This window comes from Phyllobates terribilis, unplaced genomic scaffold, assembly GCF_046119375.1.
Source record: "Phyllobates terribilis strain yellow unplaced genomic scaffold, ASM4611937v1 Scaffold_9__5_contigs__length_417890890, whole genome shotgun sequence".
NCBI lineage: Eukaryota > Metazoa > Chordata > Amphibia > Anura > Dendrobatidae > Phyllobates > Phyllobates terribilis.
The window spans coordinates 404,464,393-404,491,453 of NW_027362769.1; the positions used below are offsets into that span (position 1 = coordinate 404,464,393).

At 46.7% G+C, this 27,061-nt stretch overlaps 1 protein-coding gene across 9 annotated transcripts in view; it reads right to left on the reverse strand.

The window, feature by feature from the left end:
• Positions 1-26,336, reverse strand: part of LOC141162641 (uncharacterized) — a 43,111-nt gene extending 16,775 nt beyond the window's left edge. The window contains exons 1-7 of one of the 9 annotated variants that reach the window (XM_073648937.1): positions 26,176-26,278; positions 22,243-22,392; positions 19,301-19,369; positions 16,972-17,001; positions 16,796-16,870; positions 10,578-10,607; positions 10,402-10,476 (exon numbers count right to left, since the gene is read on the reverse strand). In XM_073648937.1, the coding sequence (XP_073505038.1) occupies positions 10,402-10,476; positions 10,578-10,607; positions 16,796-16,870; positions 16,972-17,001; positions 19,301-19,369; positions 22,243-22,297 (334 nt within the window). In that variant the 5' untranslated portion in view covers positions 22,298-22,392; positions 26,176-26,278. Of the gene's footprint in view, positions 1-10,401; positions 10,477-10,577; positions 10,608-16,795; positions 16,871-16,971; positions 17,002-19,300; positions 19,370-22,242; positions 22,393-26,175 lie in introns of all 9 variants that reach the window. The other 8 variants (XM_073648934.1, XM_073648936.1, XM_073648935.1 and 5 more) reach the window with 8 other exon arrangements.
• Between the last annotated feature and the right edge of the window lie 725 nt (positions 26,337-27,061).

Genomic DNA, 27,061 nt, shown 5'->3' on the forward strand with positions numbered 1-27,061 from the left:
GAAGTGCTGATGTCACTGAGCACACAAGAACCTGCTGACAGGACAGAAGGAGCAGTGTGGTAAACACTGAGGAGAAGTGCTGATGTCACTGAGCACACAGGAACCAGCTGACAGGACAGAAGGAGCAGTGTGGCAAACACTGAGGGAAAGTGCCGATGTCACTGAGCACACAGGAACCAGCTGACAGGACGGAAGGAGCAGTGTGGCAAACACTGAGGGAAAGTGCTGATGTCACTGAGCACACAGGAACCAGCTGACAGGACGGAAGGAGCAGTGTGGTAATCACTGAGGGAAAGTGCTGATGTCACTGAGCACACAGGAACCTGCTGACAGGACAGAAGGAGCAGTGTGGTAAACACTGAGGGAAAGTGCTGATGTCACTGAGCACACAGGAACCAGCTGACAGGACAAAAGGAGCAGTGTGGTAAACACTGAGGGGAAGTGCTGATGTCACTGAGCACACAGGAACCAGCTGACAGGACAGAAGGAGCAGTGTGGTAAACACTGAGGGAAAGTGCTGATGCTACTGAGCACACAGGAACCAGCTGACAGGACAGAAGGAGCAGTGTGGTAAACACTGAGGGGAAGTGCTGATGTCACTGAGCACACAGGAACCAGCTGACAGGACAGAAGGAGCAGTGTGGTAAACACTGAGGGGAAGTGCTGATGTCACTGAGCACACAGGAACCAGCTGACAGGACAGAAGGAGCAGTGTGGTAAACACTGAGGGGAAGTGCTGATGTCACTGAGCACACAGGAACCAGCTGACAGGACAGAAGGAGCAGTGTGGTAAACACTGAGGGAAAGTGCTGATGTCACTGAGCACAGAGGAACCTGCTGACAGGACAGAAGGAGCAGTGTGGTAAACACTGAGGGAAAGTGCCGATGTCACTGAGCACACAGGAACCAGCTGACAGGATAGAAGGAGCAGTGTGGTAAACACTGAGGGAAAGTGCCGATGTCACTGAGCACACAGGAACCAGCTGACAGGGCAGAAGGAGCAGTGTGGTAATCACTGAGGGAAAGTGCTGATGTCACTGAGCACACAGGAACCAGCTGACAGGACAGAAGGAGCAGTGTGGTAAACACTGAGGGAAAGTGCTGATGTCACTGAGCACACAGGAACCTGCTGACAGGACAGAAGGAGCAGTGTGGTAAACACTGAGGGAAAGTGCTGATGTCACTGAGCACACAGGAACCAGCTGACAGGACAAAAGGAGCAGTGTGGTAAACACTGAGGGGAAGTGCTGATGTCACTGAGCACACAGGAACCAGCTGACAGGACAGAAGGAGCAGTGTGGTAAACACTGAGGGAAAGTGCTGATGTCACTGAGCACACAGGAACCTGCTGACAGGACAGAAGGAGCAGTGTGGTAAACACTGAGGGAAAGTGCTGATGTCACTGAGCACACAGGAACCAGCTGACAGGACAAAAGGAGCAGTGTGGTAAACACTGAGGGGAAGTGCCGATGTCACTGAGCACACAGGAACCAGCTGACAGGATAGAAGGAGCAGTGTGGTAAACACTGAGGGAAAGTGCTGATGTCACTGAGCACACAGGAACCAGCTGACAGGATAGAAGGAGCAGTGTGGTAAACACTGAGGGAAAGTGCTGATGTCACTGAGCACACAAGAACCTGCTGACAGGACAGAAGGAGCAGTGTGGTAAACACTGAGAAGTGCTGATGTCACTGAGCACACAAGAACCTGCTGACAGGACAGAAGGAGCAGTGTGGTAAACACTGAGGAGAAGTGCTGATGTCACTGAGCACACAGGAACCAGCTGACAGGACAGAAGGAGCAGTGTGGCAAACACTGAGGGAAAGTGCCGATGTCACTGAGCACACAGGAACCAGCTGACAGGACGGAAGGAGCAGTGTGGCAAACACTGAGGGAAAGTGCTGATGTCACTGAGCACACAGGAACCAGCTGACAGGACGGAAGGAGCAGTGTGGTAAACACTGAGGGAAAGTGCTGATGTCACTGAGCACACAGGAACCTGCTGACAGGACAGAAGGAGCAGTGTGGTAAACACTGAGGGAAAGTGCTGATGTCACTGAGCACACAGGAACCAGCTGACAGGACAAAAGGAGCAGTGTGGTAAACACTGAGGGGAAGTGCTGATGTCACTGAGCACACAGGAACCAGCTGACAGGACAGAAGGAGCAGTGTGGTAAACACTGAGGGAAAGTGCTGATGCTACTGAGCACACAGGAACCAGCTGACAGGACAGAAGGAGCAGTGTGGTAAACACTGAGGGGAAGTGCTGATGTCACTGAGCACACAGGAACCAGCTGACAGGACAGAAGGAGCAGTGTGGTAAACACTGAGGGAAAGTGCTGATGTCACTGAGCACACAGGAACCTGCTGACAGGACAGAAGGAGCAGTGTGGTAAACACTGAGGGAAAGTGCCGATGTCACTGAGCACACAGGAACCAGCTGACAGGACAGAAGGAGCAGTGTGGTAATCACTGAGGGAAAGTGCTGATGTCACTGAGCACACAGGAACCAGCTGACAGGACAGAAGGAGCAGTGTGGTAAACACTGAGGGAAAGTGCTGATGTCACTGAGCACACAGGAACCTGCTGACAGGACAGAAGGAGCAGTGTGGTAAACACTGAGGGAAAGTGCTGATGTCACTGAGCACACAGGAACCAGCTGACAGGACAAAAGGAGCAGTGTGGTAAACACTGAGGGGAAGTGCTGATGTCACTGAGCACACAGGAACCAGCTGACAGGACAGAAGGAGCAGTGTGGTAAACACTGAGGGGAAGTGCTGATGTCACTGAGCACACAGGAACCAGCTGACAGGACAGAAGGAGCAGTGTGGTAAACACTGAGGGGAAGTGCTGATGTCACTGAGCACACAGGAACCAGCTGACAGGACAGAAGGAGCAGTGTGGTAAACACTGAGGGGAAGTGCTGATGTCACTGAGCACACAGGAACCAGCTGACAGGACAGAAGGAGCAGTGTGGTAAACACTGAGGGGAAGTGCTGATGTCACTGAGCACACAGGAACCAGCTGACAGGACAGAAGGAGCAGTGTGGTAAACACTGAGGGGAAGTGCTGATGTCACTGAGCACACAGGAACCAGCTGACAGGACAGAAGGAGCAGTGTGGTAAACACTGAGGGGAAGTGCCGATGTCACTGAGCACACAGGAACCAGCTGCCAGGACAGAAGGAGCAGTGTGGTAAACACTGAGGGGAAGTGCTGATGTCACTGAGCACACAGGAACCAGCTGACAGGACAGAAGGAGCAGTGTAGTAAACACTGAGGGAAAGTGCCGATGTCAGTGAGCACACAGGAACCAGCTGACAGGACAGAAGGAGCAGTGTGGTAAACACTGAGGGAAAGTGCTGATGTCACTGAGCACACAGGAACCAGCTGACAGGACAGAAGGAGCAGTGTAGTAAACACTGAGGGAAAGTGCCGATGTCAATGAGCACACAGGAACCAGCTGACAGGATAGAAGGAGCAGTGTGGTAAACACTGAGGGGAAGTGCTGATGTCACTGAGCACACAGGAACCAGCTGACAGGACAGAAGGAGCAGTGTAGTAAACACTGAGGGAAAGTGCTGATGTCACTGAGCACACAGGAACCAGCTGACAGGACAGAAGGAGCAGTCTGTGGACAATCAACAGCTGACAGAGCTCTGCACTGTGCACTGTGTGAATCACGCTATACAGTGCATGGGGTCCAGCAAGGAGAGCGCACACTGTACATGCTCCGGCCCCACCCTTAGAGGCCGTATTCAGCGTGTATGAAGCTATATTCAGATTTTCTCCAGAAGCAGCATAGGGGGACATCTACTAGCTGGTTTTTGAAAGGTTTTCTTTTGGATTTCATTGATAAGATATTTTTGAAAGATTATTACAATTGCTTGCTCTGCAACTAAAATTCCATGGCTGCTAATGCATTCTCTCTGTGGAATAAACATTGTAAATTCATTTTTATTAGTTACAAATCCATAAAGCACAGATAGCTTCACATAATACATAATGCCATATACTGACGCATCTCTGGCCGTGGTATCACCCTTAGTCATAATCTAGACAATGAAAATTACAGAAGACAATTTATAAGACAAAGAACCAATAAAAAATAGACACGTAATGGATTGTAATTGGAAACTATTATGTCACATGATTGCGTCTCCACTTATATTAGTAAATGAATGTTAGATCACGTGTGAAATTCATTCTGTTTGCCTGTCTTCTGCCGAGTTCCAACATCCGGTATGTCTCCCTCAGCCATATCTGCCTCCACCAATTACCCTCTAAAGGATGATCCAGGAACTTTTCCAATATAAATGAATCAATGTTACCACCATGTTGTTCCAAGATATGTTTAACTGCCCCATAATATGAGACTTTATTGTCAATATCACATAAATGTTCTTCCATTCCTTTCTACAATTTACAAATGGTAAATCCTATATATCTGGTTATGGAAAGATCACTTTGTATGCAATAAATCAGATGGTGAATCTATGGATGAGCTGTTCTGTATAGCGATCCCCGCCATGTGATGCACTCACGGATTATGTCTTTACATAGATCAGCTAGCCGGGTACTACGGGTATTTTATAAAACATAAAGGCTGGGAGATATAATGTCTCCCAGAGATTTACCTCTTTTCCCAACAATATTGCAACCACTGTCAACTATTTCTTTCAGAATGTTATCTTGATGTAATATAGGTAATGAAATATAATATTTTTTATGTGCATCACTAACACGCTTTTTGCCTTAAAATCGGTGCTATAATCTTTTGTAAAATCCACTTTATATAATTATTTCTTACTTGCTCATTTAGTCATAGGGGTGGTCTTCCCTTTTCTCAGTCTGACTTGTTGCCGCCCACTCAATTTGAATTGTCCCCGGTTTGTGCCGACACTCGTCACTGCGCATGAGCGGGAGCCTTTAAATTGCCTTAAGAGGGTGTTGAATATAGGTTTCTTATTTTCTTGTTTAATATCATTTAATAAAGAGTGGAATAAATAAGGGATGGATCTGCAGTACCCGGTTGCGGCCAGTATACGGTTGTGCTCAAAAGTTTACATACACCGGCAGAATTTTTCCTTTCTTGGCCTTGTTTCAGAGAATGTGAATGATAACAAAAAACTTTTCCTCCATTCATGATTATTGGTTGGGTGAAGCCATTTATTGTCAAACTACTGTGTTTTCTCTTTTTAAATCTTAATGACAACCAAAAACATCCAAAAGGCCAAGTCGACCTGTCATTGGCTACAGCAGAACAAAGTGAAGGTTCTGGAGTGGCCATCTCAGTCTCCTGACCTCAATATCATTGAGCCACTCTGGGGAGATCTCAAGCGCGCAGTTGATGCTAGACAGCCCAGGGATTTACAGGAACTGGAGGCTTTTTGCTAAGAAGAATGGGCAGCTTTACCATCTGAGAAATTAAAGAACCTCATCCACAACTACCACAAAAGACTTCAAGCTGTCATTGATGTTAGAGGGGGCCATACACGGTATTAAGAACTGGGGTATGTGAACTTTTGATCAGGGTCATTTGGATGTTTGATGCCTCTACTCAGAAAGCCCGTGTTTTACCCTGGGTGTTGGGGGACTCGGAGTCGGGCCCTGCGTCTAAGAGATGGGATGCAGCCGTGGCCCGGGCCCGACCCCTGCTCAGGGCCGTCACATTAGAAAGAGATGGTGTGGGCTATTCCGTGTTGAGTGGCTGATTAATGACTACGCCACCTGTGGTGTCTGGTGAAGGACCACCAGCGCCGTTAGCAGTCCGCTGAGGCTCGATGTCAAGGCGGCTAAAGTTCTCGCTGCTCCCCACAGGTGGAGCAAGGCCTCAGGGCAGGCCAGGCAGGATGAAGGGAGTAGTAGTGCGGGGAGTACAGGCACCGCGTCACATGGTTTGGCACGTAATGAACAGTCCGGAGGTCATAGGCTTTACTCACTCAGAGATGTTAGCGGGAAGGCGACTCCCTGCTCCTCGCGGAGTCCTGCGGTCACCAGGGACAGGGGTCCGACTACCTCCGAGGAAGTCCAGTATTCGGTAGCGACCCTACACCAGAGTGTTCCTGCACTACAGACTTCACCCTTTCCCGTCTGTGCGTGTGTAGATAGGCCAGGTCTCCCTCTGAGCTCCTCTCAGGTGTAGGGCTCGGGTGGCAATTCCTCTCCATCCGACACTCGGTGGGATTCTCAGGGCCTAACTGGGCTTTCCCGTCCTGGACGTGGAGTACAAGGTCGGGGGTGGGTACCCCTCTTGCAGCCGGAATCCCACTGAATAGATCAGGTAGGCGAGGACAGGTGGCGTGCTCCGCTCCGTCTGCATCCTCCCCAGGACCCATTTGCTAGGGAGCCACACTCTAAAGCTCCCGGGCCTTCTTGATCCTGGTCCTCGGCCGGGTTGAGACATTCCTTGTCTGCAACTTACCTCTCGTCCCAAATATCACATTACACACAGTAGTTTGACAGCACAGTGACAGCCGACAGACTAGCAAAGTCTAGACTGAAGGACCAGAGAAGAACAACTAACAAGGACCAAAAAGAACAAAGGACCAAGATCAAAGATGGCATTCTATTAAATATGAAATTTGAAGTATCACTAACTAGTTGTTCCTCCACCCACACCCACTAACTGGTTCCTACCACTTTGTGTTCCCCAGTCTCCCTGTAACCAGGGGAGCAGCACCTAGTGCATACTAGCTCCCTCTGGTGGAAATGTGGTGTTGGATGCAAAAGGTTAGGTCACAACCATCACATTGGCCTTACCTCAGAGGAGGAACACCACACTCCATTGGAGAAGTGTAGCATTCCTGTGGCGGTCGAACCCTCAGGGGCGCCACATTCCCCTCTGGTAAAACACAGCACGTCCGCGGGCTGCAAAGGAAGCAACACCCAGGAAATTTTCTTTTTATAATAACAAGCAAAACTATCATCCCTTTATGGGAGGCACATTTCTTAAACGTTGCATAACAAGGTATAAAAGTGTAAAAGTGCAAAAGTACAAAATTATAAAAGTACAAAGCATAAATTAGGACAAGAGACTTTTGACAATGGCAGCAGACTGGTTAGAAGTGGCGACGGTCAGTTCAGTAGCAAGAGGGACCTGCCCTAAACCCTCTATGTGGGCCCTGGGGTGGCAGCAGGGCATGAAGATCCGGAGTTGGACCTCCACAAAAGCCACTCCAGACAAGTTTTGCTTCTGAGGTCTGAGGTAGAAAGAAAGGCACTGTTTTGCATAAAACCAATAGGAAGCACCTAAATAGATGCATAACTTTTTACAAGGAAAGTCTGCCGCCTGCCATATTCCACAGGGACCAATGTCTCTAGAAGTAGGGGTAAAACATATAAAACACAACAATTAAACTTTCAAACTGCAACAGCAGCCGGGGGCTGCTTTAGACTTCGGGTTGTCGTCTAGGAAAAGGCTCATTCCTCCCGACGGAGGCTAGCCAGTCACCTGAGGCTGAGGATGGAGTGGCGTCGCTCACAGACACTTTGTGGACATCCAGGGCGTACCACCCACGCTCCCCCTGGTGGCGAGTGAAAGTCACCGTGTCGCCCGGGAGGAGGTTCCGACCGGGATGTCCCTTCTTGAGGCGCGGCTCGATGTCCCACCGGCTGACGAACACATCGTCCTGGAACAGGGGACACCGGATGAACCCCCACCCCGCCCCATGATGAAAGCGGACGACTTTGCCTTTGTACCAGGGGCTGGGACGGGTGGCCTCCTCCTGATGCGCCCGAGTCTTTGCAGCCTTGGTCCTGACCTCGAGGCGCTCGCAGCGCTGCTCCCGCCGACGTTGCTCCCTTGCGAGTTGAAAGATATGGTCGCTGCATCACTGGCTCTTCCTTCACGCTTCAGATCGGGTCTCCCGAGGGAAGCCCATTAGGTCGCCCCCCTGGTTTTCCCAAGCCCACTCCTCAGCCTCGGGCCAGGTTACTACTGGTGTGGGTAGCGGGGTGAGGATGGGTTGCTGCGAGTCCTCGATTGATGCGGACCAGTCCGGGTTGGAGCCGGTAGCCTCCTCCGCTGCTTCAGGCACCTCCGTATCAGAATTTGGGCAGCATCGCAGGTCCCCACCGATGGCTGCCGATTGCAGCTCAGGAGCTAACGCTTGCTCCCAGGTGACCACGTGGGGAACTAAGTACTCCACCATGAGGTCCAGGATAGTCTCTGTTGGCTCTGCAGCCGGGGCAGAGGTTGCACACTCACCCGCCACGAGGTCATCCTCGACCTCGATCTCCGAGTCGACTGGTCCTGGAACCTCTACTCCTTGGCGGTGGTCCCGGATACGCAGCAGCATCTCTTCCCGCCACGCAGCTGTCGCCGCCTCCTGGGCCTCTCTCTGCCTTCTTGGGAGTTCTGGAGCTTCTTGCTGGAGAAATACAATATCTCCCAAGGTTAACACGCTGCCGCCTTGCTCTCTGCCGGGTGAAGGGCCTGAAACGGGTTCAGTAGTTACATGGCCTTGCTCCCCAGAGGCATCCATGTCTGCCTCCATTGACTGCCAAGCTCCGACTGACATGGCCGCACCTTGTAGCTTTTCTTCTTCCTCCTCTTTCGGGGCGGTTCCTGGGCGGAATGCTGACAGGCCCGCCTTCGTTCAGCCCATCCAGTTTGACGGGCATTACCCCGCGGACAGTCTCTGATGGAAGGGGCAGTCAACATTTTTGGCACCAAAAGCCCAGCCCACGATGGGAGGCGCTCAAAGACAGTCTTTTTACAGCGTTATGGCACCAGTTCTTCTTGGGCGGGCGCCATTTTAAGTGTAAAACAACAGTTCAAGGTGTAAGGCACACAGTACCCGATAGCAATGGGCACTCTTCTCCATTGCTGCGGGCACGATATCCTGCCGACTACGCCAGGTTGTGACGCCTCTACTCAGAAAGCCCGTGTTTTACCCTGGGTGTTGGGGGACTCGGAGTCGGGCCTTGCGTCAAAGAGATGGGATGCAGCCGTGGCCCGGGCCCGACCCGTGCTCAGGGCCATCACATTAGAAAGAGATGGTGTGGGCTATTCCGGGTTGAGTGGCTAATTAATGACTACGCCAACTGTGGTGTCTGGTGAAGGACCGTCATGGCGGCTAAAGTTCTCGCTGCTCCCCACAGGCGGAGCAAGGCCTCAGGGTAAGCCAGGCAGGATGAAGGGAGTAGTAGTGCGGGTAGTACGGGCACCGCGTCGCGTTGTATGGTGCGTAATGAACTGTCCGGAGGCCATAGGGGTGAACTTCCAAGGCTTTACTCACTCAGAGATGTTAGCGGGAAGGCGACTCCCTGCTCCTCGCGGAGTCCTACGGCCACCAGGGACGGGGGTCCGACTACCTCCGAGGAAGTCCAGTGTTCGGTAGCGACCCTACACCAGTGTTCCTGCACTACAGACTTCACCCTTTCCCGTCTGTGCGTGTGTAGATAGGCCAGGTCTCTCTCTGAGCTCCTCTCAGGTGTAGGGCTCTGGTGGCAATTCCTCTCCATCCGACGCCCGGTGGGATCCTCAGGGCCTAACTGGGCTTTCCCGTCCTGGATGTGGAGTACAAGGTCGGGCGTCGGGGGCCGGTGCCCCTCTTGCAGCCGGAATCCCTCTGACTAGATCAGGTAGGTGAGGACAGGTGGCATGCTCCGCTCCGTCTGCATCCTCCCCAGGACCCATTTGCTACGGAGCCACACTCTAAAGCTCCCGGGCCTTCTTGATCCTGGTCCTTGGCCGGGTTGAGACATTTCTTGTCTGCAACCTACCTCTCGTCCCAAAGATCGGGGTATGAGGGCTGTGTCCCATGCCGGTGCAGGCCCACACAGGATCTGCGCTCCCGGAGGGAAGTCACATTGCACACAGTAGTTTGACAGCACAGCACGACCAACTCATCACTATGGAGAATTAGCAGAAGGACGGACCACTTGACAGACAGACTGCCAGAGACCAAGATCAAAGATGGCATTCTAATATATACTAGATTTGAAGTGTCACTAACTAGTTGTTCCTCCACCCACACCCACTAACTGGTTCCTACCACTTTGTGTTCCCCAGTCTCCCTGTAACCAGGGGACTTGCACCTAGTGCATACTAGCTCCCTCTGTTGGAAATGTGATGTTGGATGCAAAAAGTTAGGTCACAACCATCACACTGGCCTTACCTCAGAGGAGGAACACCACACTCCATTGGAGAAGTGTAGCATTCCTGTGGCGGTCGAACCCTCAGGGGCGCCACAGATGTTTTTGGTTTTCATTAAGATCAGAGTGTGAAAAGAAGATTTGAGAAAAATGTGTGTCCATCTTCTCCATTCTGTGAGTGCATAGAAATCAGTCTGCACTCCGATGTCATCCAGGTAAAGTCCAAAACAGGTGAGTGTTAACCACTGTGGCCCTGAGCAAAAAAATAACAACTGGAACACACAAGTAGCTGATTTCTTACCTCTGGGTTTTGGTTGTTTCTCTGATGTTTCTTCTTCGCTCTCTAGATTCATCATCTCAGATCCTTCACCTGAAACTAAAATATAAAGTAAAATAGATGTTATCTCCTGGAATATTCTGTTACTATTTCTGCTTTTATAGTTGTGAAATCACTGTATTGATTTATAGATATTTTACCTGGCAGCGGAGGATCTTCTATAACATTTTCTATAATAGAGAAATATATTATCTGATAAATCTTATAGATACGACTGATTGTTCTACTCTATACTGTACGTACTTCATGTTTCGTAGGAAGACTAAGACTTGCTAAAGTCAAAACGCGTCGGTCGAGCTGTAGTGTGTTGGTGTGGTTTGTCCTACTTAGGATTATTTATAAGGAATCAATGAAGGACAATACGTTTATTTTATCGCTGGACATGTCCTCTTTTTTCCCTGTGCATTTGCCCAACCCGAACCAGGGCGTCTCCGTGCGATATCATTCTCAACGAAGGATCGCTTTATTCACCGGTGAGCTGACTCGCCCTTCTCCCGTCATCCGAATGCAAAACTATTTTTTTTTACATGGACTCATTGCTCGTTGACTTGCAAGCAATCCGATTTATGGATGCAAATCAAGCATGCCACAATTTTTTCTTCAGATAGACTCTGTCCAAGGAAAAAATTGGATATGTGCACATACGCTAACACTGGTCCAAGTATGATCCAATGTTTTGTCGTATCACACTCAGACTGAAAATGTTGTTGTCTGCACAAGCCCTAAGAGTAAAATAAACAAATAAATTAACAAATAATGGAGGCAGAAGTCTTCACCCCTTCATACGAAGACCCAGCAAGTAGGAGCATGTCTACCGCCTACTGCCCCCCCGCCCCACCTTACGAAACAGTGCAATACCCCAAACAGAACTGAGAGACCACCAGCTGCTAGAAATGTCCTTCATGATGGAGGTCACTTATAATAACATAGAACTGAAATACCCAGAATCCAGTTCCATGATATGATGTCCCACGTGTCCACACATTTCACTGTTACAACAGTCAGAAGAAGGGATGTGTGGAAGGTTTGGATCTGATGCCCTTATAAAAGACTAAACCAAGGGGCCAAAGTTCTACCCTGAAGATTTCACATCTGTACGGCTTCTATGACTGTCACAACGCCTTTTTTCAGTCAATCAATAGGTGTCACAGGGCATAGACACCAAACAATGAGCAGATGATCTATCAGAAGATGACTGTCTGTAACAGCAAAGTCTGAGAGGTCCCAAGCTCATCCCCCCATATCTCATGTCTCAAAAGAGGTCGGTTTCCCTTTCCCCCGGAGGAAGCATCCTCTCAACCTCAGCAAAGCATTTGATAAAGTATCTCATACTATCCTTATTGAAAAAATGACCAAGTATGGGATTGACAAGGCTATGGTTAGATGGGTTCACAGCTGGCTCAGTTATCGTACTCAAAGAGTGGTAATAAATGGTGGCACATCCAATTGGAAGAGTGTTTCAAGTGGGGACCACAAGGCTCTGTCCTGGCCCCATCTCAGTCTCCTGACCTCCATATCATTGAGCCATTCTGGGGAGATCTCAAGCGCCAGTTCATGCTAGACAATCCAGGAATTTACAGGAACTGGAGGCTTTTTGCCAAGAAGTGGGCTGCTTTAGTATCTGAGAAATTAGAGAATCTCATCCACAACTACCACAAAAGAAGTCAAGCTGTTATTGATGCTAGAGGGGGCAATACACGGTATTAAGAACTGGGGTATGTGAACTTTTGATCAGGGTCATTTGCAGGGCCGGCGTCAGCACCCGGCGCACCCGGGCAAATGCCGGGGCCCTGAGCAGGCAGAGGGGCCCACTAGCGGTCGCGCACCCCGCCGGGCTATGGGCGGAGGAGAGCGGTGTCAGTGCCCGCCCTTCTCCGCCGCTTGCTCAGGGCCCCGGCAGCTGGATACTTACCTCTCCCCGTGCCTCCGCAGATCAGCTGTCTTCCTGCTCTGCGCTCCTTGTGATGCCTTTACACCGCGCCCTCCCCTGAGCCGTCACAGGGAGCGCTGAGCGGGAAGACACCGACAACGCTGGAGTTCGGACCCGAGCAGCGGGCAGCGGGCAGCAGGTAGCAGGTGAGGAGAAGGGAGGTGAGTATTTGATTTTTTTTTTTTAATGTATGGAGGCATGGGGCATTATAAAGAGAAGGGGGCACATCCTGCATGGGGCATTATAAAGAGGAGGGGTGACAGCATGCATGGGGCATTATAAGGTGGGGAACATCCTGCATGGGGCATTATAAAGAGGGGGGGACATCCTGCATGGGGCATTATAAAGAGGAGGGGTGACAGCCTGCATGGGGCATTATAAGGTGGGGAACAGCCTGCATGGGGCATTATAAACGGGGGGCAGCCTGTATGGGGCATTATGTGGGGGGTAACAGCCTGCATGGAGCATTAAAAGGGGGGGCCTGTATGGGGCATTATGTGGGGGGGAACAGCCTGCATGGAGCATTATAAGGGGGGGCCAGCCTGTATGGGGCATTATGTGGGGGGTAACAGCCTGCATGGAGCATTAAAAGGGGGGGGCCTGTATGGGGCATTATGTGGGGGGTAACAGCCTGCATGGAGCATTATATGGGGGCCAGTATCCTGTATGGAGCGTTATAAGGGGACCGGTATCCTGTATGGAGCGTTATATGGGGGCCAGTATCCTGTATGGAGTTTTATAAGGGGACCAGTATCCTGTATGGAGCTTTATAAGGGGACCAGTATCCTGTATGGAGCGTTATATGGGGGCCAGTATTCTGTATGGAGCCTTATATGGGGGCCAGTATTCCGTATGGAGCCTTATATGGGGGCCAGTATTCCGTATGGAGCCTTATATTGGGGCCAGTATTCCTTATGGAGCCTTATATGGGGGCCAGTATTCCGTATGGAGCCTTATATGGGGGCCAGTATTCCGTATGGAGCCTTATATGGGGGCCAGTATTCCGTATGGGGCCTTATATGGGGGCCAGTATTCCGTATGGAGCCTTATATGGGGGCCAGTATTCCGTATGGAGCCTTATATGGGGGCCAGTATTCCGTAAGGGGGCCTTATATGGGGGCCAGTATTCCTTATGGGGCCTTATATGGGGGCCAGTATTCCGTATGGGGCGTTATATGGGGGCCAGTATTCCGTATGAAGCGTTATATGGGGGCCAGTATTCCGTATGGAGCCTTATATGGGGGCCAGTATTCTGTGTGGAGCGATTCGCCGGTTTCTGAGCTATTGTGGAATTTACAATAGATATCACTCATGTAATGTAAGAAGTGAAATCTTTGCATTGTAAGATATATATATATATTTCTCCGCCGTATCTCTGCATCATGAATCGTGGTATGTGTTAAAGGGGCCACTGAGACTCTTTCGCCCGGGGCCCAGAAAAACCTGGAGCCGGCCCTGATCATTTGGATGTTTTTGGTTGTCATTAAGATTTAAAAAGAGAAAACACAGGAGTTTGACAATAAATGCTTCACCCAACCAATAACCATGAGTGGAGGAAAAGTTTTTTTGTTATCATTCATATTCTCTGAAACAAGGCCAGGAAAGCAAAAATTCTGCCGGGGTATGTAAACTTTTGAGCACAACTGTGCCATTGATGGAGCTGTGCTGCTCCACTTTGTAATTTATCACTTGCGGCCTACGCCAGTGCCGAGGACAGCTGATTGGCAGAGGCGGCAGGTGTCACACCCCCACAGATCAGACAATAATGGCCTGTCAAAAGGGCAGGTGTACAAGGCTGTAGATTCTCTGCTCCAAGAAAATGGACTTCACATCCTGGTCAATGTGTGGGCAGAGTGTGGTCAGAGTGTGATTAGAGTGAGTGTGGTTAGAGTGTGGTCGGAGTGTGGTCGGAGTGTGTTCAAAGTGTGGTCAGAGTGTGGTCAGAGTGTGGTCAGAGTGAGGTCAGAGTGTGATTAGAGTGTGGTCGGAGTGTGGTCGGAGTGTGGTCATAGTGTGGTCACAGTGTGGTCAGAGTGTGGTCAGAGTGTGGTCAGAGTGTGGTCAGAGTGTGGTCAGAGTGTGTTCATAGTGTGGTCAGAGAGTGGTCAGAGTGTGATTAGAGTGTGGTCATAGTGTGGTCAGAGTGTGGTCAGAGTGTGATTAGAGTGTGGTCGGAGTGTGGTGTCGGAGTGTGGTCAGAGTGTGGTCAGAGTGTGGTGTCGGAGTGTGGTCAAAGTGTGGTCAGAGTGAGGTCAGAGTGTGATTAGAGTGTGGTCGGAGTGTGGTGTCGGAGTGTGGTCAGAGTGTGGTCAGAGTGTGGTCAGAGTGTGGTCAGAGTGTGGTCAGAGTGTGTTCATAGTGTGGTCAGAGAGTGGTCAGAGTGTGATTAGAGTGTGGTCATAGTGTGGTCAGAGTGTGGTCAGAGTGTGATTAGAGTGTGGTCGGAGTGTGGTGTCGGAGTGTGGTCAGAGTGTGGTCAGAGTGTGGTGTCGGAGTGTGGTCAAAGTGTGGTCAAAGTGTGGTCAGAGTGAGGTCAGAGTGTGATTAGAGTGTGGTCGGAGTGTGGTGTCGGAGTGTGGTCAGAGTGTGGTCAGAGTGTGGTCAGAGTGTGGTCAGAGTGTGGTCAGAGTGTGTTCATAGTGTGGTCAGAGAGTGGTCAGAGTGTGATTAGAGTGTGGTCATAGTGTGGTCAGAGTGTGGTCAGAGTGTGATTAGAGTGTGGTCGGAGTGTGGTGTCGGAGTGTGGTCAGAGTGTGGTCAGAGTGTGGTCAGAGTGAGGTCAGAGTGTGATTAGAGTGTGGTCGGAGTGTGGTGTCGGAGTGTGGTCAGAGTGTGGTGTCAGAGTGTGGTCAGAGTGTGGTCAGAGTGTGGTCAGAGTGTGTTCATAGTGTGGTCAGAGAGTGGTCAGAGTGTGATTAGAGTGTGGTCATAGTGTGGTCAGAGTGTGGTCAGAGTGTGATTAGAGTGTGGTCGGAGTGTGGTGTCGGAGTGTGGTCAGAGTGTGGTCAGAGTGTGGTCAGAGTGAGGTCAGAGTGTGATTAGAGTGTGGTCGGAGTGTGGTCAGAGTGTGGTGTCAGAGTGTGGTCAGAGTGTGGTCAGAGTGTGGTCAGAGTGTGGTCAGAGTGTGGTCAGAGTGTGTTCATAGTGTGGTCAGAGAGTGGTCAGAGTGTGATTAGAGTGTGGTCATAGTGTGGTCAGAGTGTGGTCAGAGTGTGATTAGAGTGTGGTCGGAGTGTGGTGTCGGAGTGTGGTCAGAGTGTGGTCAGAGTGTGGTGTCGGAGTGTGGTCAAAGTGTGGTCAGAGTGAGGTCAGAGTGTGATTAGAGTGTGGTCGGAGTGTGGTGTCGGAGTGTGGTCAGAGTGTGGTCAGAGTGTGGTCAGAGTGTGGTCAGAGTGTGGTCAGAGTGTGTTCATAGTGTGGTCAGAGAGTGGTCAGAGTGTGATTAGAGTGTGGTCATAGTGTGGTCAGAGTGTGGTCAGAGTGTGATTAGAGTGTGGTCGGAGTGTGGTGTCGGAGTGTGGTCAGAGTGTGGTCAGAGTGTGGTGTCGGAGTGTGGTCAAAGTGTGGTCAGAGTGAGGTCAGAGTGTGATTAGAGTGTGGTCGGAGTGTGGTGTCGGAGTGTGGTCAGAGTGTGGTCAGAGTGTGGTGTCGGAGTGTGGTCAGAGTGTGGTGTCGGAGTGTGGTCAGAGTGTGGTCAGAGTGTGGTGTCGGAGTGTGGTCAAAGTGTGGTCAGAGTGAGGTCAGAGTGTGATTAGAGTGTGGTCGGAGTGTGGTGTCGGAGTGTGGTCAGAGTGTGGTCAGAGTGTGGTCAGAGTGTGGTCAGAGTGTGGTCAGAGTGTGTTCATAGTGTGGTCAGAGAGTGGTCAGAGTGTGATTAGAGTGTGGTCATAGTGTGGTCAGAGTGTGGTCAGAGTGTGATTAGAGTGTGGTCGGAGTGTGGTGTCGGAGTGTGGTCAGAGTGTGGTCAGAGTGTGGTGTCGGAGTGTGGTCAAAGTGTGGTCAGAGTGAGGTCAGAGTGTGATTAGAGTGTGGTCGGAGTGTGGTGTCGGAGTGTGGTCAGAGTGTGGTCAGAGTGTGGTCAGAGTGTGGTCAGAGTGTGGTGTCGGAGTGTGGTCAGAGTGTGGTCAGAGTGTGGTCAGAGTGTGGTCAGAGTGTGGTCAGAGTGTGGTCGGTGTGTGGTCAGAGTGTGGTGTCGGAGTGTGGTCAAAGTGTGGTCAGAGTGTGGTCGGAGTGTGGTCAGAGTGTGGTCAGAGTGTGAAAAGAAGATTTGAGAAAAATGTGTCTCCATCTTCTCCATTCTGTGAGTGCATGGAAATCGGTCTGCACTCAGATGTCATCCAGGTACAGACAAAAACAGGCGAGTGTTAACCACTGTGGCCCTGAGCAAAAACAATACCAACTGGAACACACAAGTAGCTGATTTCTTACCTCTGGGTTTTGGTTGTTTCTCTGATGTTTCTTCTTCACTCTCCAGATTCATCATCTCAGATCCTTCACCTGAAACTAAAATATAAAGTAAAATAGATGTTATCTCCTGGAATATTCTGTTACTATTTCTGCTTTTATAGTTGTGAAATCACTCTATTTATTTATAGATATTTTACCTGGCAGCGGAGGATCTTCTATAACATTTTCTATAATAGAGAAATATATTATCTGATAAATCTTATAGATACGACTGATTGTTCTTCTCTATACTGTACGTACTTCATGTTTCGTAGGAGGACTAAGACTTACTAAATTCGAAACGCGTCGATCGAGCTGTAGTGTGTTGGTGTGGTTTGTCCTACTTAGGATTATTTATAAGGAATCAATGAAGGAAGATACTTTAATTTTATCGCTGGACATTTCCTTTTTTTTCCCTGCGCATTTGCCCAACCCGAACCAGGGCGTCTCCGTGCGATATCATTCTCAACGAAGGATCGCTTTATTCACCGGTGAGCTGACTCGCCCTTCTCCCGTCATCCGAATGCAAAACTATTTTTTTTTACATGGACTCATTGCTCGTTGACTTGCATGCAATCCGATTTATGGATGCAAATCAAGCACGCCACAATTTTTTCTTCAGATAAACTCTGTCCAAGGAAAAAATTGGATATGTGCACATACGCTAACACTGGTCCAAGTATGATCCAATGTTTTGTCGTATCACACTCAGACTGAAAATGTTGTTGTCTGCACAAGCCCTAAGAGTAAAATAAACAAATAAATTAACAAATAATGGAGGCAGAAGTCTTCACCCCTTCATACGAAGACCCAGCAAGTAGGAGCATGTCTACCGCCTACTGCCCCCCCGCCCCACCTTACGAAACAGTGCAACACCCCAAACAGAGCTGAGAGACCACCAGCTGCTAGAAATATCCTTCATGATGGAGGTCACTCATAATAACATAGAACTGAAATACCCAGAATCCAGTTCCATGATATGATGTCCCACGTGTCCACACATTTCACTGTTACAACAGTCAGAAGAAGGGATGTGTGGAAGGTTTGGATCTGATGCCCTTATAAAAGACTAAACCAAGGGGCCAAAGTTCTACCCTGAAGATTTCACATCTGTACGGCTTCTATGACTGTCACAACCCCTTTGTTCAGTCAATCAATAGGTTTCACAGGGCACAGACACCAAACAATGAGCAGATGATCTATCAGAAGACGACTGTCTGTAACAGCGAAGTCTGAGAGGTCCCAAGCTCATCCCCCCATATGTCATGTCTCAAAAGAGGTAGGTTTCCCTTTCCCCGGTGCAAGCATCCTCTCAACTTCAGCAAAGCATTTGATAAAGTATCTCATACTATCCTTATTGAAAAAATGACCAAGTATGGGATTGACAAGGCTATGGTTAGATGGGTTCACAGCTGGCTCAGTGATCGTGCTCAAAGAGTGGTAATAAATGGTGGCACATCCAATTGGAAGAGTGTTTTAAGTGGGGACCACAAGGCTCTGTCCTAGCCCCAGTGTTGTTCAACATTTTTATAAATGATCTAGATAAGGGAACAGAAGGTCAACTAATCAAATTTGCAGAGAGTGAAAAGCTAGGAGGGATAGCTACCACTAGAGAAGACAGAGAAAGTATTCTGAAGGATCTAGATAAGCTTGAACAATGGGAAACGACTAACAGAATAGCATTTAACAGGAAGAAATACAATATTCTACATCTGGGCAAGAAAAATGAAAATTACATCTACAGAATAGAAGGAATAAAACTAAGCAACAGCACGTGTTAAAAAGACTTGGGTATACTAACAGATGACAGACTGCACAGGAGTCAACAGTGTGATGCACCAGGAAAAAAAGGCAAACACGGTTCTGGGATGTATTAAGAGAAGCATACAGTCTAGATAACGTGAAGTAATTATCTTCCTCTACTCCTCTTTGGTTAAACCTCATCTGGAATACTATGTGTACGGTTCTGGGCACCACATTGTAAAAAAGACATTGAAAAATTGGAGCAAGTTCAGAAAAGAGCAACAAGGACTGCAAAGTATGTCCTACGAGAAACGGTAAAGGATCTGGGAATGTTTAGCTGTAAAAGAGAAGACTGAGAGGAGACTTAATAGCTGTCTTCAAATATCTCAAGGGCTACCACATTGTAGAGAGATCAGTTTTATTCTCATTTGCACATGGAAACATGAGAAGCAATGTAATGAAACTGAATGGCAGGAGATACAGATCAGAAGACACGTTTTGACAATGAGGGCGATCAATGAGTGGAACATTTGGCCACGAGAGGTGGTGAGTTCTTCTTCAATGGACGTCTTCACACAGAGGCTGGACAGATATCTGTCTGAGATGATTTAGTGACTCCTGCATTGAGAGGGGATTGGACCAGATGACCCTGTAGGTCTCATCCAAGAGAACATTCTAGGATTCCCACAGCTCTGTATGATCAGTAACCATCGCTCTAAGGATTCTGAGTAAGAAATCTCCTACCTGGTCGTTCAGGACATTCTGAAGTCAAATCTTCAAAATCATCTTCATCTGTTTTCACCTTTCCAATTTCTAAAAAATAAAGAAGAGTAGGAAGCCTGACATCAGCAGCTGCCAAACTTGAGTACAATCCAGGCTTTACATATACTTTTGGGGATTTAGGGTTCCACAAAAAAACTTTCACAAAGTAATGTGTCCAAACATCCATCAGCCATAACTAGAATACCGCTGACTGGTGAAGTGAGTGACACTGATTATCGGGTGACAATGGTACCCGTCGGGTTGGTGGAAACAGTGTCGGACTGGGGTGCCAAGAGCCTACCAGTAACCAACTCCAGGGCCACACTTTTCAGCTATATGCAAATGTGACATTATCCTCAATCACAAATGTATATAACAATGATCTGGGTAGATTGTTAGATGAATAAGATTCCGCCTTTGTCTGTACATAGTGATTCAAGTATATTGTGCCAAGTACTGCTCATAAGAGGGTAGGGGCCCAGTCTTGCACAGGGGCCCATCAGAGGATTCTCCTGTTCTCCTGTGGGTCAGTCCAAGCTTGGGTGGAGATGAAACTAAGGAGTTCTTGGAGTTGAGGAAAAATGCGCAAATTTAAGGATCTGAGCGACTCCAAATTTTGCGGTCCAGTCAACTAGGACATTGGGGACATGGTGTAAGTTTTCTTCTCCCATTCCATGGCAGATCTGGTGGTGTAATCCCGATGTGCAATTATTAGAGCTGGAGATGAGGGAATGGGTTTGAAGAGAAAAAATTGCCTTTAATTTTTAGTTATTCTTTTCAGCAATATAGTCTTCAGCTGCCATCTTGTTGGAGTATAGAGGAAAGAATGGTTAAAAAATATAAAAGAATTACTTACCTGGCCCTCACCTGTCCCATGCCACAGCCCTTCTCCAGTCCTGTTGTCTTCTTCTGTCAAGCCAGTTGTGCAGTCTCTTCAAAGGCATCTTCCATGCCACCATTGTCGACTGCACCTCGTGAAGTATGTCACACCATCACTTGAGGACTAGTTATCATGCATCGCCATGTTGGAGGTACTGAAAATTCCAAGTACCACAGACTCTGAAGATGTCTTTGGAGACAACACATCAATGACCGAGCAGAAGAAGATAACAGGACCAGAGCGGGGCGCCGCAGCAGGACAGATGAGGACCGGGGCCGTGTAGATATAATTATTTTTTACCTGTTTATTATATTCCGGCAATCGGAGAGATCTCAAATCAAAATAATGTACATTCAATTCACAATTAAAAAAAACTCTTTCCGAACTGAATTTCCGGCCTACGTTGGACGAACTACAGAATCCAAATTTTGGCAGAACGTCTTATCCTTAATTAGTGCCTCCATAATGTGGTCATAAAAATGATGACAATAGGTGAACCATGTCAGGATCGCGGGCACCCAAGGTTCATTGATACGTGTGGGTGGTGAAAGATAAGGCATCAGGTCCATTCCCACAGAATAGTCGCTATACCCCAAATTACTGATAATTAGGGAAGATTGAATCTATTCGATGAAAATTTGATTCATGTCGAAACTTTGGAAATTCACTAGGCCTGACAAATTCAAACAATTTGTGATTCAATCTGTCCGAATAGCTAAAAATGTCCAGTGCTATCTTATACAATACATAGAAAAGGCTTAAATGACCCCAAATGAGGCCACGCGAGCTTCCCCATAATGCCTTTCAGCTATCACATGGTATAGTCAGAAAGAACTGTCAGGGTCTCTACAAAAGCCAAAGCTGGGAATGCAGCTGCCATTATATGACCGTGGATAGTGAGTGGATGTCACAGCTCAAACCTCAGCAGTAGGGTAGAAGGCCACAAAACACTGAAGAAACTTTGCAGATGGTGTATGACAGCACAGCACTGATAAACAGCTACTACCTGTTTACATATAGTCATATATATGTTTGCAAGCTTGAAAGGGGTTGTATCCAGTCCTAGGAGACCTAAGAGTGTTACACTAGTCTTCCCAGGGCAATCGGAGCTTCCTGGATTCACAGTAAATGAAGCTTTGGGGAATCATTTATCAAAGCTGTCTCACATTTTACAAGGTGCATTGATCTCTATTGATAACGTAAGAATGCCATATGGCTCCTGTGCTCCATGAAAGGCACCTTGATTGAGCAGGTGACGATTACACCTGGACCATGGAGCAATAGAAGGCCGTCTCTTCTGATTAATTACATTTTCCATTATGTTGAGAACCAGTAAGAAATGTGGATGCAATGTGAACATGTCGGTGACACACAGCAAGTAACCTCTGGGTGCTCAGAACACAGTGGAGGGGCATGAACACTATGCTCCTCCTGAGGAGCAGCATCATTTCCCTGCATTTCGATCATTCCTCTTTTCTGTGTACCAATATCCTCTTCAGAGATTAGTAGGTCTAGAACTCTAGCGCCACCTATTGGATATAGGAATCCTAAAAGTCAGTATTGACCATTTTACGAGTCTTGACCCACAGTTAAGAATAAGAAGCCAAACCAGACACTCCATTTGTCAACATTTGTTTGGAGGTGTTAGTCCCTCCTCAGTGCAAAGCTATATTTGGCTGGATAAAAGGCCTCTAATAAGGTTCTAAAGAGGAACGTTTCTGCTTTTGGAGAGTGCTTTGCACTGATGAGGGGTAAACATCATGAAACATGTCTGCAAATGGAGTTTCTAGCTTGGCATCTACCCTAAGTCATGTGGCAAGGCTTGATAAAGGGTCGATATTGACTGTTAGGATTTTTTCTTCAAATACGAGGAGCTAGAGTTCACGTCTTCTTCCTCTCTGAAGAGGCAATTTGCATTTTTAATTTCTCAGAGGAGCATTGCATGGCCTAAAAGTTTTGTTATAGCAGCTTGGCGCTCCCCTTGAGGAGAACCTTTCCCCCTTAGACTCTCTTCTGTATAACAAGCACGCAGATGACGTCCTACCTGAGAGTTTTGGTTGTTTTGCTGCTGATTCTTCTTCACTCTCCAAATTTATCATCTCAGATCCTTCACCCCAGAATGAGACATGAAAAATATAGATTAGATGCTGAGAATTATCTGGGTGATGAGATTTCTGCTCTGAAGCTCATAAAACTGAAACCAAAAAAGTCCAGTGCATCAAATATCAGAGGAACAATCTGTAATCTCACCTCTCTATAGATATAGGATCACTCTCTATATAGTTATAGGATCACTCTCTATATAGTTATAGGATCACTCTCTATATAGTTATAGGATCACTCTCTATATAGTTATAGGATCGCTCTCTATATAGTTATAGGATCACTCTCTATATAGTTATAGGATCACTCTCTATATAGTTATAGGATCCCTCTCTATTTAGTTATAGGGTCACTCTCTATACAGTTATAGGGTCACTATATAGTTAGAGGGTCACTCTCTATATAGTTATAGGATCACTATATAGTTATAGGATCCCTCTCTATTTAGTTATAGGATCCCTCTGTATATGGTTATATGTTCCCTCTCTATTTAGTTATAGGGTCACTATATAGTTACAAGATCACTCTCAATATAGTTATAGGATGCCTATCTATGTAGTTACAAGATCCCTCTATATGTAGGTATAGGATTCCTCTCTATATAGTTATAGGATCCTTCTCTATTTAGTTATATGATCCCTATCTATATAGTTATAGGATCCCTCTCTATATAGTTATATGATCACTCTCTGTATAGTTATAGAATCACTCTCTATATAGTTATAGGATCCCTCTCTATGTAGTTATAGGATCCCTCTCTATGTAGTTATAGGATCCCTCTCTATGTAGTTATGGGATCCCACTTTATATAGTTATAGGGTCACTCGCTATATAGTTATAGGATCCTTCTCTATTTAGTTATATGATCACTATCTATATAGTTATAGTATCCCTCTCTATATAGTTATAAGATCCCTCTCTATATAGTTATAGGATCCCTCTCTACAATTTTGTGAAAAAATTGTTTGCCCCCTTCCTGATTACTTATTCTTTTACATGTTTGTCACTTAAATGTTTCTGATCACAAAACAAAGATAAATATTAGACAAAGATAACACAAGTAACACAAAATGCAGTTTTTAAATAAAGGTCTTTACTATTAAGGGAAAAAGAAATCCAAACCTACAGGGTCCTGTGTGAAATAGTGATTGTTCCCCCTTAATTTATGTTTTAACTGTAGTTAATCAAATCTTTGGGAAGTTCTAAAACCAAACCATTTCTAAAGCTTTGAGAGTTCAGCAAACCACAGTGAGAGCCATTATCCACAAATGGTGAAAACATGGAACATCGGTGAACTTTCCCAGGAGTGGCCGGCTGACCAAAATTATCCCAAGAGCGCGGAAACAACTCATTCAAGAGGTCACAAAAGACCCCACAACAACATCTAAAGAACTGCAGGCCTTACTTGCCTCAGTTAAGGTCAGTATTCATGACTCCTCCATAAGAAAGAGACTTGGCAAAAATGGCATGCATGACAGAGTTCCAAGACGAAACCCACTGCTGAGCAAAAAGTACATTAAGGCTTGTCTCAGTTTTGCCAGAAAACATCTTGATGATCGCCAAGACTCTTGGAAAAATATTCTGTGGACTGACGAGACAAAAGTTGAACTTTTTGGATGGTGTATGTCCCATTACATCTAGCGCAGAAGTAACACAGCATTTCAGAAAAGGAACATCATACCAACAGTAAAATATGGTGGTGGTAGTGTGATGATCTGGGGCAGTTTTGCTGCTTCAGGACCTGGAAGACTTGCTGTGGTAAATGGAACCAAGAATTCTGCTGTCTACCAAAAAATTCTAAAGGAGAATATCCGGGCATCTGTAAGTGACCTCAAGCTGAAGCGCACTTGGGTTACGCAGCAGGACAATGATCCAAAACACACCAGCAAGAGATGCTGTGGCCAGACCTTAGAAAGGCGGTTCATGCTCGGAAACCCTCCAATGTGGCTGAATTACAACAATTCTGCAAAAATGAGCGGCCAAAATTCCTGCAGAGTGTTGTAAAGACTCATTGCCTGTTATCGCAAATGCTTGATTACAGTTGTTGCTGCTAAGGGCCCAACCAGTTATTAGTTTTAGGGGGCAAACACTTTTTCATACAGGGTCCTGTAGGTTTGGATTTCTTTTTCCCTTAATAATAAAGACCTTCATTTATAAACTGCACTTTAGCTGTGTGCCCATTATGCGTTTTCCAAGCGTTTATGCTGCGGAATTTACGCAGCGTAAATGCTTGGGAAACGCTTGGTAATCCGCCCCCCATGGTCCCCAATGACAAGCCGTAATGTCAATGCCCATGCTGCGGATTTTTCCGCAGCATTTATGCTACGCTCAAAAATCCGCAGCATGTCCATTAATTTTGCGGACACGCAGCGTAATCGCCCCCATTGACTTGCATTGAAACACATAATATTCGTGTCAGTACATTTGTACACACGGATATTATGCGTTTCTATGTGCGGATGGTACCCAGGTCTGGAGGACAGGAGACTCTCATCCATACCCGGGTACCATAGAATCTGTAAAAAAAAGAATTTAAAATAAAAAATAAAGTTTATACTCACCTTCCGATGTCCTCCCGGTGTTTTGTCCACGCCGCTCGGTCTCTTGCAATGTTCGCACTGTTGTGAAGGACCTGCCATGATGTCACTGAGTCATGTGACCCATCACATGACTCAATGACGTCACCGCAGGTCCTTCACACCACCGTGAGCCACGCAACACACTGGACGCGGCAGAGAGAATACCGGGAGAACATCGGAAGGTGAGTATAAACTTTATTTTTTTATTTTTCACCATTCTTATTCTTTTTTTTTTAACTAACTTGGTCACACTATATCTGCCGGTTGCCGGTTGCATGGATTTATATAGTGTGAACAAGTTGTCAAGCACTTTCCAAGTGATGCTAAAATCGCTTGATAACCCGCATCCAGAAATGCATGTGAAGAACGCTTCTACCTGGCGGGAAAAACGCATGGAAAATCCGCATGCATTATTCCTGCCGGGGAGAAGCGGAAAAAATATGCAGCATTTCTGCATCGTGGGCACAAAGCCTGAATGTTACTTGTATTTCTTTATCTAATATTTACATTTGTTTTGTGATCTGAAACATTTAAGTGACAAACATGGAAAAGAATAAGAAGTCAGGAAGGGGGCGAACACTTTTACACACCTCTGTATATATTTATAGGATCCCTCACTATATAGTTATAGGATCCCTCTCTATATATTTATAGGATCCCTCTCTATATAGTTATATGATCCCTCACTATATAGTTATATGATCCCTCTCTATTTAGTTATAGGATCCCTCTCTATATAGTTATATGATTTCTATTTAGTTACAGGATCCCTTTCTATATAGTTACAGGATCGCTTTCTATATAGTTATACGATCCCTCTCTATATAGTTATAGGATCCCTTGCTATATAGTTATATGATACCTCTCAATATAGTTATAGGATCCCTTTCTATATAATTATAGGATCCCTCTCAATTTAGTTATAGGATCCCTCTCTATTTAGTTATAGGATCCCTCTTTATATAGTTATATGATGTCTATATAGTTACAGGATCCCTTTTTATATAGTTACAGGATCCCTTTCTATGTAGTTATAGAATCACTCTCTATATAGTCACAGGATCACTCTCTATATAGTTGTAGGATTCTTCTCTATATAGTGATAGGATCACTCTATAGTTATATGATCCTCTTTGTATAGTTATAGGATCACTCTGTTTTGTTATAGGATTCCTCTCTATATAGTAATAGGATCGCTATTTGTATAGCTACAGCATTGCTCTCTTCAGTTATATGATTACTATATAGTTATAGGTTTCTTTTCTATTTTTCTATTTAGTTCTGGGATTTCTTACCTCTTTTTATGTCCTTTCTTTCCATCGTCGTCTTCTTTCTGCAGTTTGTTTTTCTCTTTTGTCTTTACTTTCAGTTTTGCTTTTAATAATCAAAGCTGCAAAACAGAGTCACAGTGTGCGGCCGGGAGGAGGCTGCGGCTGTGCCATCCTGTATGTGTGCAGTGTGTAGAGATACTTGTGTAATGTCTCCATATAGTCTGGTGTCTACAGATTACTGTATGTGTGCAGTGTGTAGAGATACTTGTGTAATGTCTCCATATAGTCTGGTGTATACAGATTACTGTATGTGTGCAGTGTGTAGAGACACTTGTGTAATGTCTCCATATAGTCTGGTGTATACAGATTACTGTATGTGTGCAGTGTGTAGAGATACTTGTGTAATGCCTCCATATAGTCTGGTGTCTACAGATTACTGTATGTGTGCAGTGTGTAGAGATACTTGTGTAATGTCTCCATATAGTCTGGTGTATACAGATTACTGTATGTGTGCAGTGTGTAGAGATACTTGTGTAATGCCTCCATATACTCTGGTGAATACAGATTACTGTATGTGTGCAGTGTGTAGAGATACTTGTGTAATGCCTCCATATAGTCTGGTGTATACAGATTACTGTATGTGTGCAGTGTATAGAGATACTTGTGTAATGTCTCCATATAGTCTGGTGTATACAGATTACTGTATGTGTGCAGTGTGTAGAGATACTTGTGTAATGTCTCCATATAGTCTGGTGTATACAGATTACTCTATGTGTGCAGTGTGTAGAGACACTTGTGTAATGTCTCCATATAGTCTGGTTTATACAGATTACTGTATGTGTGCAGTGTGTAGAGACACTTGTGTAATGTCTCCATATAGTCTGGTGTATACAGATTACTGTATGTGTGC